The sequence below is a fragment of the Microcaecilia unicolor genome, chromosome 9 (genome assembly GCF_901765095.1).
Source record: "Microcaecilia unicolor chromosome 9, aMicUni1.1, whole genome shotgun sequence".
NCBI classification, from domain to species: Eukaryota; Metazoa; Chordata; class Amphibia; order Gymnophiona; family Siphonopidae; genus Microcaecilia; species Microcaecilia unicolor.
The window spans coordinates 24447953-24461789 of NC_044039.1; the positions used below are offsets into that span (position 1 = coordinate 24447953).

General features: G+C 46.3%; 1 protein-coding gene across 1 annotated transcript in view; it reads left to right on the plus strand.

The window, feature by feature from the left end:
* Positions 1 to 7099: 7099 nt before the first annotated feature.
* CFAP54 (cilia and flagella associated protein 54) overlaps positions 7100 to 13837 on the plus strand; it is a 276413-nt gene continuing 269675 nt past the window's right edge. Inside the window, 2 exon segments of the mRNA XM_030214871.1 lie at positions 7100 to 7254; positions 11576 to 11681. Of these exon segments, the coding sequence (XP_030070731.1) occupies positions 7100 to 7254; positions 11576 to 11681 (261 nt within the window).

Below are 13837 nucleotides of genomic sequence, written 5' to 3' on the forward strand. Positions count from 1 at the left end.
GCATTGCATCAGCAGCACTATGACTCTATCACTGCCATATGCTTATGGCTTTAAAACTACCAAGCAAACAGCTTTCTGTTCATTAGTTGTTGTTTCCTGTTAGTTAGCCCCTCACTACCTCTCCACCCTCATCTCTCCCTACACTCCTTCCCAGGAACTCCGTTCACTAGGCAAACCTCTCCTAATTGCACCCTTCTCCTCCATCGCTAACTCCAGACTCCGTTCCTTTTGTCTCTCCGCACCTTATGCCTGGAATGGGCTTCCTGAGCCGTTACGTCTAGCTCCATCCCTGGCTGCCTTCAAATCCCGGCTAAAGGCCTACCTGTTTGATGCTGCTTTTGACTCCTAACTTGCCACTTGCTCGTAACCTTTATCTTGTCTTCCTCTCTTCAATAGTCCCTTTCCCTATGTGTCCTATCAGTCTGTCCTACCCTTATCCTTATTGGTCCTGTCTGTCTGTCCTGATTTAGATTGTAAGCTCTTTTGAGCAGGGACTGTCTTTTCTTCATGTTCAATTGTAAAGCGCTGCGTACAACTGGTAGTGCTATAGAAATGATTTATAGTAGTAGTAGTAGTTTAACTATTATGTTATATTATGGGTGAAGCAACTAATTTACTAGTCTCATACACACAAGGACTAACACCATCTACACATACTGTAGCTGGACTTGCTTATCCACTCCTACCCTAGCTAAAAATATAGTCATGCACCTTTCCGACTCCATTTGCAACTTTATCTAGGTTAGTTCCCTTACTACTACTACTACTACTACTACTACTACTACTACTACTATTTAGCATTTCTATAGCGCTACAAGGCGTACGCAGCGCTGCACAAACATAAAAGAAAGACAGTCCCTGCTCAAAGAGCTTACAATCTAATAGACAAAAAAATAAATAAAGTAAGCAAATCAAATCAATTAATGTGAACGGGAAGGAAGAGAGGAGGGTAGGTGGAGGTGAGTGGTTACAAGTGGTTACGAGTCAAAAGCAATGTTAAAGAGGTGGGTTTTCAGTCTAGATTTAAAGGTGGCCAAGGATGGGGCAAGACGTAGGGGCTCAGGAAGTTTATTCCAGGCGTAGGGTGCAGCGAGACAGAAGGCGCGAAGTCTGGAGTTGGCAGTAGTGGAGAAGGGAACAGATAAGAAGGATTTATCCATGGAGCGGAGTGCACGGGAAGGGGTGTAGGGAAGGACGAGTGTGGAGAGATACTGGGGAGCAGCAGAGTGAGTACATTTATAGGTTAGTAGAAGAAGTTTGAACAGGATGCGAAAACGGATAAGGAGCCAGTGAAGGGTCTTGAGGAGAGGGGTAGTATGAGTAAAGCGACCCTGGCGGAAGACGAGACGGGCAGCAGAGTTTTGAACCGACTGGAGAGGGGAGAGGTGACTAAGTGGGAGGCCAGCAAGAAGCAGATTGCAGTAGTCTAAACGAGAGGTGACACGGGTGTGGATGAGGGTTTTGGTAGAGTGCTCGGAAAGAAAGGGGCGGATTTTACGGATGTTGTAAAGAAAGAAACGACAGGTCTTGGCAATCTGCTGGATATGAGCAGAGAAGGAGAGAGAAGAGTCAAAGATGACCCCAAGGTTTCGGGCTGAGGAGACAGGGAGAATGAGAGAGCCATCAACAGAAATAGAAAACAGGGGGAGCGGGGAGGTTGGTTTGGGGGGGAAATGAGAAGCTCGGTTTTGGTCATATTTAATTTCAGGTGGCGTTGAGACATCCAGACAGCAATGTCAGACAAGCACGCTGAAACTGGTTTGGATGCAAGGTGAGATATCAGGGGTAGAAAGGTAGATTTGGGAGTCATCAGCATAGAGATGGTAGGAAAAGCCATGGGATGAGATTAATGAACCAAGGGAAGAAGTGTAGATAGAAAAGAGGAGGGGACCAAGAACAGAACCCTGAGGTACGCCGACAGGCAGAGGGATAGAAGTAGAAGAGGATCCACCAGAGTGAACACTAAAGGTGCGGAGGGAGACGTAGGAAGAGAACCAGGAAAGGACAGAGCCCTGGAATCCAAGTGAGGACAGGGTATCGAGAAGTATGCTGTGATCGACAGTGTCAAAAGCAGCGGAAAGATCAAGAAGAATGAGGATGGAATATTGACCTCTTGGTTTAGCCAGTAATAGGTTATGCTCCTGTTATTCTGCCTTATCTGGCTATATAGGGGCTAATTTTCAAAGCACTTAGACTTACAAAGTTCCATAGGTTACTATAATATGTAACTTTGTAAGTCTAAGTGCTTCGAAAATATGCCTCTATTTGTTCCACCTCCGCTTACATGCTGTACGGTCTGTTAAGAGGTTTTATTGTGGACTATGTGGACATCGTGAGTGACATACTATGGAGCTTATTTTCAAAGCATATGGGCGTCTCAAAATGCCTAAATGGACGTCCATGTACTTGAAATGTCCAAATCCCAATTTTGCAAAGGGACATCCAACACTGCAGTATGTCTAAAATAGCAAAGGGGGCGTGTTGTGGATGTGGTTTGGTAGGACTGGAGAGGGCCTAAAACCAGGATGTCCAACAGCGATTACCAGATGAGAAGAAACATCCAAATCTGAAAAGAAGGATGTCCTAAATTTAGGGTTACCATATTTTGTCCTCTGAAAAAGAGTACACATGTCCCGCCCCCCTGCCCCGCCCACACCCCACACCCTGTCATATATTCCCCCCCCCCCCCCGTCACCTCCCTTCACCTTACTTACTATCTACTGCCCTGGTGGTCTAGTCACCTCTTCGGGGTAGGAAAGAGCCCCCTCTCCTGCCCGGAGCTATGTCCTTGCCCTGCATCCTGTTGCTGTGACGGTCTCGGGATTCAAAATGGCCACCTAGAGTTGAAGTCTCGCGAGGCCGCTTCAACTCTCGGCGGCCATTTTGAATCCCAAGACCGTCACAGCAACAGAATGCAGGGCAAGGCAGCGCTCCGGGCAGGAAAGAGGGGGCTCTTTCCTGCCCCAAAGAGGTCACTAGACCACCAGGGCAGTTGATAGTAAGTAAGGGAAGGGGAGGGGAGGCTAGGATAGGCCCGCTGCCCGCCCGCCCGTTTGTCCAGAAATCCGGACAAATGGGTGGACTGGCAAAACCCGTCAGGACGCCCGGACATGTCCTCAAAAAGAGGCCATGTCCGGGGAAATCCGGACGTATGGTAACCCTACCTAAATTATACCTGTTACAGTCATGCCCAGGGCACAAAAGGACTGAGCAGCAATGGAGGGATTAAGGCATGACACCTCCTTAATCCTCCAGTGGTTGCTGTCCCCCTCCCTCTCCCCGAAAAGTGAAACTGAAAGGGGATACCAGGCTTTATGATAGCTTCAGGTATTATCAGCATTCTTAGCAGGGTAGGAAGCAACACTGATTAATAGCCTAATGGTTAGTGCAATAGACTGTAAACCAAGGGACTCAGATTCAAATCCCACCTTAACTCTTTTATTTATTTTTATTGTGAGCTCTCCAGAAACAGAAAAATACCTACTGTACCTAAATAGATAAGCCACCTGCACGCATGAAGGCTATTGAAGTGGTGTACGTTCAGGTATACTAGGTATTTTTCTGTTCCTGGAGGGCTCAGAATTACAAAATAAGGGACCCTTTTACCAAGCTGCAGAAAAAAGGCCCTACGCTGGCGGGGGGGGGGGGGGGGGGGGGGCATTTTCCCATGCGACAGGGCCCTTTTTACTGCAGCAGGTAAAAAAGCCCCCCCACCACCACCACCACATGTGGCGATGCTGTAGGCATGCTAATTTTTTAGCGCGTGCTAAAAATTAACACGAGCTAATGCTAGAGACACCTACATATTCCTGTGGATGTCTTTAGCGTGTGCTAATTTTTATCATGCACTAAAAGGTTTGTGCGCGTACAGCGCAGCTTAGTAAACAGGGCTCTTATTGCGCTACTAATAGTAACAACGATATCTAGGAATCCCAGGCCTATGTGTACATATAGCAATTAATGCTTGTTTCACACCTCCATGCATGCAGCCTATCGGCAATTTGTTGGGTGCTTTGTTGTTATTGTTTAATGCTTCCATATCTGTTATCTCTCTATATAAAAGGCATAAACCAACGTTCTTGAAGCCTCCAGCCGGAAGTGTGAAGGGGGCGAGATATCCGGTTTCCCTATGAGTGTCCGCCCCGCCCTCTCTGTAACACAGTCAGTGAAGGAAAACAGCAGAGCACGAAATCAAATCGCTGGCTCTGTAACAGTGAAGGACTCAGAGGGGGGAGGGGAGAGAGGCCAGAGGGCAGGGACGCACACACTCCCACATGCACACAGAAGAAAACATTGCTAGCCCCCGTTTCATTTGCTTCAGAAACGGGGCTTTTTTACTAGTATTGATATAATTGCAAAATTTTCAATAAAATTTATGAAAAAAAAAAGGTGTCCCATGCTAACTTTACCATGTGGGTTTCCCATGCGCTGCAGCCACCAGTAAAATGGCTACTTTTGTGGGTCTTTTGTAACGGCCACGTGCTAATTTCCCCATTAGCATGTGCCCATTACCACGGGAGCTCTTGCCACCAGCTATTTAGGAGGCTCTCGAACCACTCCCGTGCTAATCGGTAGTGCGTGTTAATGTGCCCACGCTACCTGATTAGCGCAGGAATGCCTACTCTCGGCCCATTGGCACACCTGTGCTGAAAAATAACAAAAAAAATATTTTTCAGCGCGGGATTAGCATATGCTTGGTGGAACACTACCTTGGGATGCCTCAATGCGCCCCACCACGGTAGTACTGTTTTAGCATGCGGTAGGCTCACTTTAGTCCTGCCCAGGGCTTTTTTTTGAGGGGGTACTTGGGGGTACTGAGTACCGGCACCTTTTCCATTGTCTGCTAAAATTAACCCATGGTCCTCATATTTTAATGAAAGAGCTCAGGCTCTACACACCAATTCTGCCTTGTCATACAGTGGCATAGCAAGGGGGGACGGGAGGGGCGGTCCGCCCTGGGTGTCAGCTCAGGGGGGTGCTCCCTGCCAGCTCCCCCCCTCGGCGCATCGACACCCCCCGACCAGCTCCCACACCCTACTTTTAAAAAGAATATCAGAATCCGAGGCGAGGCGCAGCGCCTCGCACCTGCCCTGCACGTAAAAGAAATGTAGACCGTCGGGCCTTCCCTCGCTCTATCTGTCCCGCCCTCCGCTGACGCAACTTCCTATTTCCGCAATGGCGGGACAGACAGAGCGAGAGAAGGCCCGACGGTCCACATTTCTTTTACGTGCAGGGCAGGCGCGAAGGGTTGCGTCTTGCCTCGGATTCCGACATTCTTTTTAAAGGTAGGGTGCGGGAGGTAAAAGGGGCCCAAACTGTCTGGTAAAAACTAACAAGCTGCAGTTCCACATCTCTTTCTGCTCTTTAGTTTCTTGGCTATAGTCTATCAGATTTCTTGAGGAGTCAGATTGATTCACTTTTCTGTGTTATAGTCAGTAATAGAAGTCACCAATTGCAGATTGCTTGTAATATAATATTACCACTTACTAAGAATAGAAGTCGTCAGTACCATTCATCGGGAACTGTCAGTGATGCAACAGTAAGTGCATCACTGACAAAGCACCTCATGAAAGACTCCAGAGGAAAGTGGAAAGTCATGGGATAGCAGGTAGTGTCCTACTGTGGATTAAAAACTGGTTAAAAGATAGAAAACAGAGAGTAGGGTTAAATGGTCAGTATTCTCAATGGAGAAGGGTAGATATGGGGTTCCCCGGGGGTCTGTGCTGGGACCGCTGCTTTTTCACATATTTATAAATGATCTAGAGATGGGAGTAATTAGTGAGGTAATTAGTTGTTAAATCACAAGAGGATTATGAAAAATTACAAGAGGACCTTATGAGACTGGGAGACTTGGCATCTAAACGGCTGATGACGTTTAATGTGAGCAAGTGCAAAGTGATGCATGTGGGAAAGAGGAACCCGAATTATAGCTACCTATGGAAGGCTCCACGTTAGGAGTCACCGATCAGGAAAGGGATCTAGGTGTCGTCGTTGATATGTTGAAACCCTCTGCTCAGTGTACGGTGGCGGCTAAGAAAGCAAATAGAATGTTAGGTATTATGAGGAAAGGAATGGAAAACAAAAATGAGGATGTTATAATGCCTTTGTATCACTCCATGGTGCGACCGCACCTCGAATATCGTGTTCAATTCTGGTCACCACATCTCAAAAAAAGATATAGGGAAATTAGAAAAGGTACAGAGAAAGGTGATGAAAATGATAAAGGGGATGATAGGAAGACTTCCCTATGAGGAAAGGCTAGGGCTCTTCAGCTTGGAGAAAAGACAGCTGAGGGAAGATATGATAGAGGTCTATAAAATAATGAGTGGAGTTGAATGGGTAGACGTGAATCACTTGTTTACTGTTTCCAAAAATACTAGGACTAGGGGGCATGCAATGAAGCTACAAAGTAGTAAATTTAAAATGAATTGGAGAAAATGTTTCTTCACTCAATGTAAAATTAAACTCTGGAATTTGTTGCCAGAGAATATAGTAAAAGCAGTTAGCTTAGTTGGGGTTTAAAAAAGGTTTGGATGGCTTCCTAAAGGAAAAGTCCATAGACCATTATTAAAATGGACTTATTACTAGGATAAGCAGCATAAAATGTATTGTACTTTTTTGGGGATCTTGCCATGAACTTGTGACCTGGGTTGTTCACTGTTGGAAACAGGATGCTGGGCTTGATGGACCTTCGCTTTGTCCCAGTATGACAATAACATACTTATGCCTGGTAAAATCTCATTGCCCTGGAATTATAAGTATGCAACACCACTCACAGGGACATAATATTGCCCATTGGTTTCCAGTACAACTAAGAGTTATTAGTGATGTAACAGCACTTTCTGGAAATTGTCTAAGAAATCCTTCCAGACCCAGGAATCGGACATCATTGACTGGATATAGTATTAGCAGCCTGCGCGCTTTAGCCCAGCATAACTGCACCCCTACCTGACAGGATCCCGTGGTGGTAGCCCAGTTCTGCGTTACCTTGGCGACTGTTTCCAAGCAACATGTGATGTATACCCTGCAGGATTAGCACTGGCAGGGCCCCTGAGGCTGCGGCGCGAAGTCCAAGAGAGCGACCCACTCTGCTACTGCCATGAAGCCTTTACCCGCATCCTTTTATGGCGCCGTCGACGAGAAAAACCCTGTCATAGCCACGTTTGAGAATGAAGTCAAACAGTTTCTGTCCAATATGAAGAAAATTTCCAACATGGCTCCAGGTGACCACTATCAGGAATCTCGCAGACAGGGGTAAGTAAACCAGGTCTTTGGGAATTCCAGGGGAGCCCAGCTAGGGGCTGATTTTATCTGTTGTTCTTTTGTTTTGAAGTTTCACTCCTTTTATTTGCAAACTGTGCAAGCCCAGGTTTTCAAACCCAGGGTCGGTGCAAGATTTCCCCCCCCCCCCCCCCCCAAACTTTGACTTTGTCCCAAATGTTCACCACTTTCATCGTATGGAATAGACTCCCAAATTGAGCATGGGATAAACACAACATATCCCTTAACGACAGTAGGGATAGTACCTGCTTATAATTCAACCCAAAACAGTATCAAGATGATTAAAAGTATGAAGGCAGAGGATAGGGGACTGTAACTGCAGGGCAACATTTCTCACTAGGTTTTGATCTGCCATTTCCAAGTTTACCTCGTTGATTGTATTTCTGCTTATATTTGGTCATTTTACTATTGTTATGCTGTAGCAAATTGTACATTTTCTAGAAATTGTCTAAGAAACCGGACCAGACCAGGGAAGTGGACACCATTGACTGGTGTGGTATGCAGGCAGACAAACCCTTGAAGTAGCTGAGAAATCCTATATAATAAAACTCACCCTCAACGTTCTGAGGACACTGACGTCAGTGTCACTTCCTTCGGGCACTTCCTTCGGGTTCGAAGGGTTCGTGGTGGTGAAGCCACCGAAATCACTGTCTCTGGGCCCCGCCCTCGCGTCAAACATGATGACGTCGAGGGCGGAGCAATGGCGTCAGTGGCTTCACGACTCAGGAGATGAAAGTGGCATGCGTTGACGAGGTGTGGAGCAATGGCTTCACAACGCCGAAGGGGTGGGTAGGGAGGGGGGGTTCGGGAGGAAAACCTTGCTAGCGCCCGTTTCATTTGCTCCAGAAATGGGCATGTTTTACTAGTAACTATATAAACTGTTACAAATATTCCCCCACTGTGTTTAAAGGTGTTTCTTCCCCTGCCTTCTAGCTGGGGGTGGAAAGAAAGCCTGAGCAGGGCAAAACAGCATAGCTAGGCTCTGTGCTCTGAGGTCAGGTGGGTGAAAGAGAAAACCAGAGCAGGATCGAGTGGCTCTGGAGCTTCCCTGTGCTGACGTCAGTTTGTTTAACTCTGCTGCTTAGCAGCAGAGAGGGGAGGAGGCTGCACAGTGCAGTCAATGCCTCCTGACCTTAGGGAAGGTATAAAACAAGTCTTCCTAGAGAGGCGAGAGAAGAGGTGGCATGAGTGGAAGAGAGTATAACCAGTTTGGATGCTGAGTGAGCTCCAGGAGCCCAGGTGGGGCTTGCTCAGCTCTTTATCCCCTTGTCGTTCAAGGCAGGATGAGCAAGACTGACAGAAGACCGACAGAGAGAGGTCTGTGTTTTCCTCTTCCTTAAAAGCTTCCCCAAGCCTAAGGAGTTGATATGGGCTGTAAAAATAGGCTAGCCAAGAGTGGAGAGAAGGACAGTACAATGCTACCTGCAGTAACCTTAAGAAAAGGCAATGAATGTTCAGAAGCAGCTATGATCAATGAGGAAGTTTGGCTTTGTGCTCCAAGCTACTCCTGAGAGGAGGGGGAGGGGAGCAAAACGCTGTTGCCTAGAGCCTAAGTGAAAGGAGCAGAGTCCCTAAACATTGCTTGCTGTTTTATAAAAGGGAATAACAGTCCTAAGCAGTTAGAGTAACAGCGTCTGTGAAGAGGTGAAACTGTGACTCCAGAGTTCCCTAACCGAGGAAACCACATGTTAATGTGGTACTGGGAAATATTTGGTGTGTTGTTATTGAAGATATGAGAGATGTTTTCTGGTAAAGCTGAGCGCAAATATATTAGTTCTTTTAGGGAATGAACTTAAAGGAAAGCTGAAGAGAAACTACAATAGAACAGGTGTGAAATTCTGTCTGGAGTACTGCAAAGATAACTCACCGGTGAAAGCCCTGCCTGTTTTCTGTTGAGAACTAATTTAATACATTTTCTGTTAACCCCCTGAAGAAATAGTCTGTTTCAAACTTGTGTTGGGGAATAAAGGAATTGCCAGCACCAGAACGGGTGTTCCCCCAACATTGGCTGTGCGATCTAGCCCAGAGTCACAGCACCCAAGCAAAGTGCTGCGTACACACTGCAGGATCAGCAGGGTCACTGAGACCGTGGCGTGAAGTCCACGAGTGACCTGCTCTGCTGCTGCCATGGAGCCTTTACCTGCATCCTTTTACGGTGCCATCAATGAAAAAAACCCTGTCATAGCCACCTTTGAGAGTGAAATCAAACAGTTTCTGGCCAATATGAAGAAAACTTCGAACATGGCTCCAGGTGACCGATATCAGGAGTCTCACAGATCTGGGTAAGTAAATCAAGTCTTTGGGGATTCCTGGGGAGCCTAGCTAGGGTCTGATCTTATATTTTTTCCTTTTGTTGTATGTTTGGAAGTTTCACTCCTTATATTTGCAAACTGTGCAAGGCCAGGTTTTCAAACCCAGGTGGCAAGGTTTTGTGCAAGATTTTTTTTTCTCCAAAATTTGACTTGTCCCAAATGTTTACCACTTTCAGCACATGGAACAGACTTTCAAACTGAGTATGGGATAAACACACAATATCCCTTAACAACAGCAGGATAATACCTGCTTATTCTGTAAAGAACAATAATTCAACCCAAAACAGTACTTAAATGATTATAGTAAGAAGGCGACTGCAGGACAACTTTTCTCACAGGTTTCAATTTGCCATTTCCAAATTTACCTCGTTGATTGTATTAATGTTTATATTTGGTCATTTTACTCTTATGCTGTTAACAGAATTGTTAGTTTTGATGTTAAACTGCACCTGCTGTATACTGTCTTGGGTGAATCTCTTCATAAAGGTGGTTAATAAATCCCAATAAATAATTATACTTTTTGGGTGCTAAACTCAGTAGAAATGACCCCTCCCTGGACACAGTGAAGATTTTTGCTCAAGCACCTACAACAGCCACAGAGATGCCATCTATGATCAGAGATGCAACTCTAAGCACCTTACTGGACAAATTGGATAGACCATTTTTTGTCAGTATCTCCTGTTCTGTTATGGTGTAACTATATTGCTGTGACACTAAGGGCCCTGTTTACAAAGGCATGCTAGCGTTTATAGCGTGTGCTAAAAATTAGTGCATTCTAACCGTGTAGATGCCCATTAGCGTGTGCTAACTTTTAGTGGCACGCTAAAGCATTAGCGTGCCTTTGTAAACAGAGCCCTAAGATGCTTGTTTTCAAAGCAGATGGACAGTTTTGGGGGGGCATTTTGAGATGTCCATCTGCAAAACAAGTCCAAATCGCAATTTTTGAAAGGCAGAATTTGGATGTCCTACACTGCAGTTTGTCCAAATAGCAAGGGGGCATGTTGTGGGCATTTTTAAGGAGGGCCCAAATTTAGGACATCCAATAGCTATAATCGAACAGGAAGGCATGTCCAAGTCAACAAGGAAGGGCATCCTAAATTTTTTACATGGTATGTGATACTTTATATGTGTACCCGAGTTTGATTTGTCCTTGCCATTCTCAGGGCACAGACCGTAGAAGTCTGCCCAGCACTGAATCCGCCTGCCTGAAGTGCACTGCACCCACTAAAAACTGCTCCAGGGACCTGCATACTGCTGTGATGGAGCTTGGTATGACATTTGATGCTGGCATAGAGTCTGGAAAATGTTTTTTAATTTTTTTCTTTTTGGGTGGGAGGGGGTTGGTGACCACTGGGGGAGTAAGGGGAGGTCATCCCCGATTCCCTCCGCTGGTCATCTGGTCAGTTTGGGCACCTTTTTGAGGATTGGTTATGAAAAAAAAGGGTCCAAGTAAAGTTGGCCAAATGCTCCTGAGGGATGCCCTTCTTTTTTCATTATCGGCCGAGGACGCCCATCTCTTAACCATGCCCCTGTCCCGCCTTCACTACACTGCCGACATGCCCCCGTGAACTTTGGTCGTCCCCGCGATGGAAAGCAGTTGAGGGCGCCCAAAATCGGCTTTCGATTATGCCGATTTGGGCGACCCTGAGAGAAGGACGTCCATCTCAAGATTTGTGTCGGAAGATGGTCGTCCTTCTCTTTCGATTATGCCCCTGATATGCACCTACATGGCTTAGTAGAAGGGCCCCTGAATGAAAGCATATCCTTAATTATATTCTTCCCCTAGAGGCTGCATCCTATGACAACTAGAATACCAAAACTTACCAGCTGAGTTAATTAGGTAAACAATAATGACTTGTGTTTGGGGTTCACATATATTGAGTAGATGAAGGTCATGAGCATAAATGAACATTTTATTAGCAGATCAGACATACTGATTAAATAACTATCAACTAATATATGTATGTCTATTGGTTTATTAGAGCCGGCACTTTATTTAACATTTGGGTCAAGTATGAACCACGCCTGCCAGCTGAATTTTATCATGGAAAGCTTCTGAAAGTTGGTGATACTCTTATTCAGTTCAAAGTAAGTAATCTTTGTGCCAAACAGAAATATATTGCATTTTATTTTCTTACTAGCAGGTTTTACTTTACCAAAACATATGCTCTAGGAATAGTTGACAAAACGAACAGATTTTCCTTCAGTCAAGACTACTCACAATCTGAAGAGTAGTCGCATTCTAGAGAATGGTTTCTGTATAATTTATAAACATATGTTGTTTGTGTCTGTAACAAATATGGTAATCTGGTTTAGGAAAGGTTAGCTGTCAACTACGAAAGGAAGTGTTTGTTAAACAGTATTCTGCCAAAACCTGGAGCCAGTGGCGTTCCTGGGGGGGGGGGGGGGGGGGTGGGTGCGGTCCGCCCCGGGTGCACGCCGCCGGGGGGGTGCCGCGCGCACCTGTCCTCCGTTGTTACATGCTTCTTCTCTGCCCCGGAACAGGAAGTAACCTGTTCCGGGGCAGAGAAGAAGCATGGAACAATGGAGGACAGGCGCGCGCGGCACCCCCCCCCCCCCCCCCGGTGGCGTGCACCCGGGGGGGGGGGGGTGTTCTTCGCGGGGGTGTCCTTTCGCCGAGGGGGGGCCGCGCTGCATCGGGGGGGGGGGGCGCTGTACCCGGGGGGGGGCGGGGCGCTCCGCCGATCCTCCCCGAGTGCCATCCCCCCTAGGAACGCCACTGCCTGGAGTTACCTATGAGTTGAATTAAATTGATCTCACTTGAACATTTGTTTGTTACATTTGTACCCTGCGCTTTCCCACTCATGACAGGCTCAATGCGGCTTACATGGGGCAATGGAGGGTTAAGTGACTTGCCCAGAGTCACAAGGAGCTGCCTGTGCCTGAAGTGGGAATCAAACTCAGTTCCCCAGGACCAGAGTCCACCACCCTAACCACTAGGTTGTACTGTTGCAAAAGTAGACACGCCTGCATAAATTTCACTCTCTTTGAAAATTGTTACCCATAAGGTATGCATGTTAAATTGGTTGTGTACTTTGCAGAACAAAAAAACAGTGGGAATGACCGAACAAATGTTCCAGGAGTAATATAGGCAAGTGCTTTTATTGACAAACACTCAATCCCAAGTCATAAAGCCATACATAAGCCTGTGAGGGAATCTGTGGGACCATTAGATCATGAAGGAGCAAAAGGGGCACTAAGGGAGGACAAGGCCATATCAGAGAGACTGAAGAAATTCTTTGCTTCAGGAGCAGGTGGGGGAAGAGAGGTTGGTGATTGGGAGGCGAGGATAGTGGAGGGCAGATTTATACGGTCTGTGCCAGAGCCGGTGATGGGAGGCGGGACTGGTGGTTGGGAGGCGGGGAATACTGCTGGGCAGACTTGTACGGTCTGTGCCCTGAAAAAGCCAGGTACAAATCAAGGTTAGGTATACACATATGAGTTTATCTTGTTGGGCAGACTGGATGGACCATGTAGGTCTTTTTCTGCCGTCATCTACTATGTTACAAAGAGGCATATTTTCAAAGCACTTTGGGAGGCTAAGTTCCATAGGTTTCTATGGAACTTTGGGAGGCTAAGTGCTTTGAAAATGAGCCTCTATGTTACTTTATGGAAGAAGATGTAAGAGATCTACCTGTTTCAAGGGTGATGATGTGGAGAAACGGAAAGAAATCTCGGTGGACCTGGAAGATGTACTGAGCCCAATCCTCCTCGGTAGAGGTGGGTGAACAGTGGAGTGCTGAAGGGATCTGTACTGGAACCGGTGCTATTTAACATATTTATAAATGATCTGTAAATCGGAACGACGAGTGAGGTGAATACATTTACGGATGACACAAAACTGTTCAAAGTTGTCAAAACGCATATGGATTGTGAAAAATTGCAGTTAAGGAAACTGGAAGACTGGGCATCCAAACGGCAGATGAAATTTAATGTAGACAAATGCAAGTGGAGGAGTGGCCTAGTGGTTAGGGTGGTAGACTTTGGTCCTGGGGAACTGAGGAACTGAGTTCAATTCCCACTTCAGGCACAGGCAGCTCCTTGTGACTCTGGGCAAGTCACTTAACCCTCCATTGCTCCATGTAAGCCGCATTGAGCCTGCCATGAGTGGGAAAGCGCAGGGTACAAATGTAACAAAAATAAAATAAGGTGATGAAAAAATTATGTCTTACCTGATAAGAGGAGTGGCCTAGTGGTTAGAGTGGTGGACTTTGGTCCTGGGG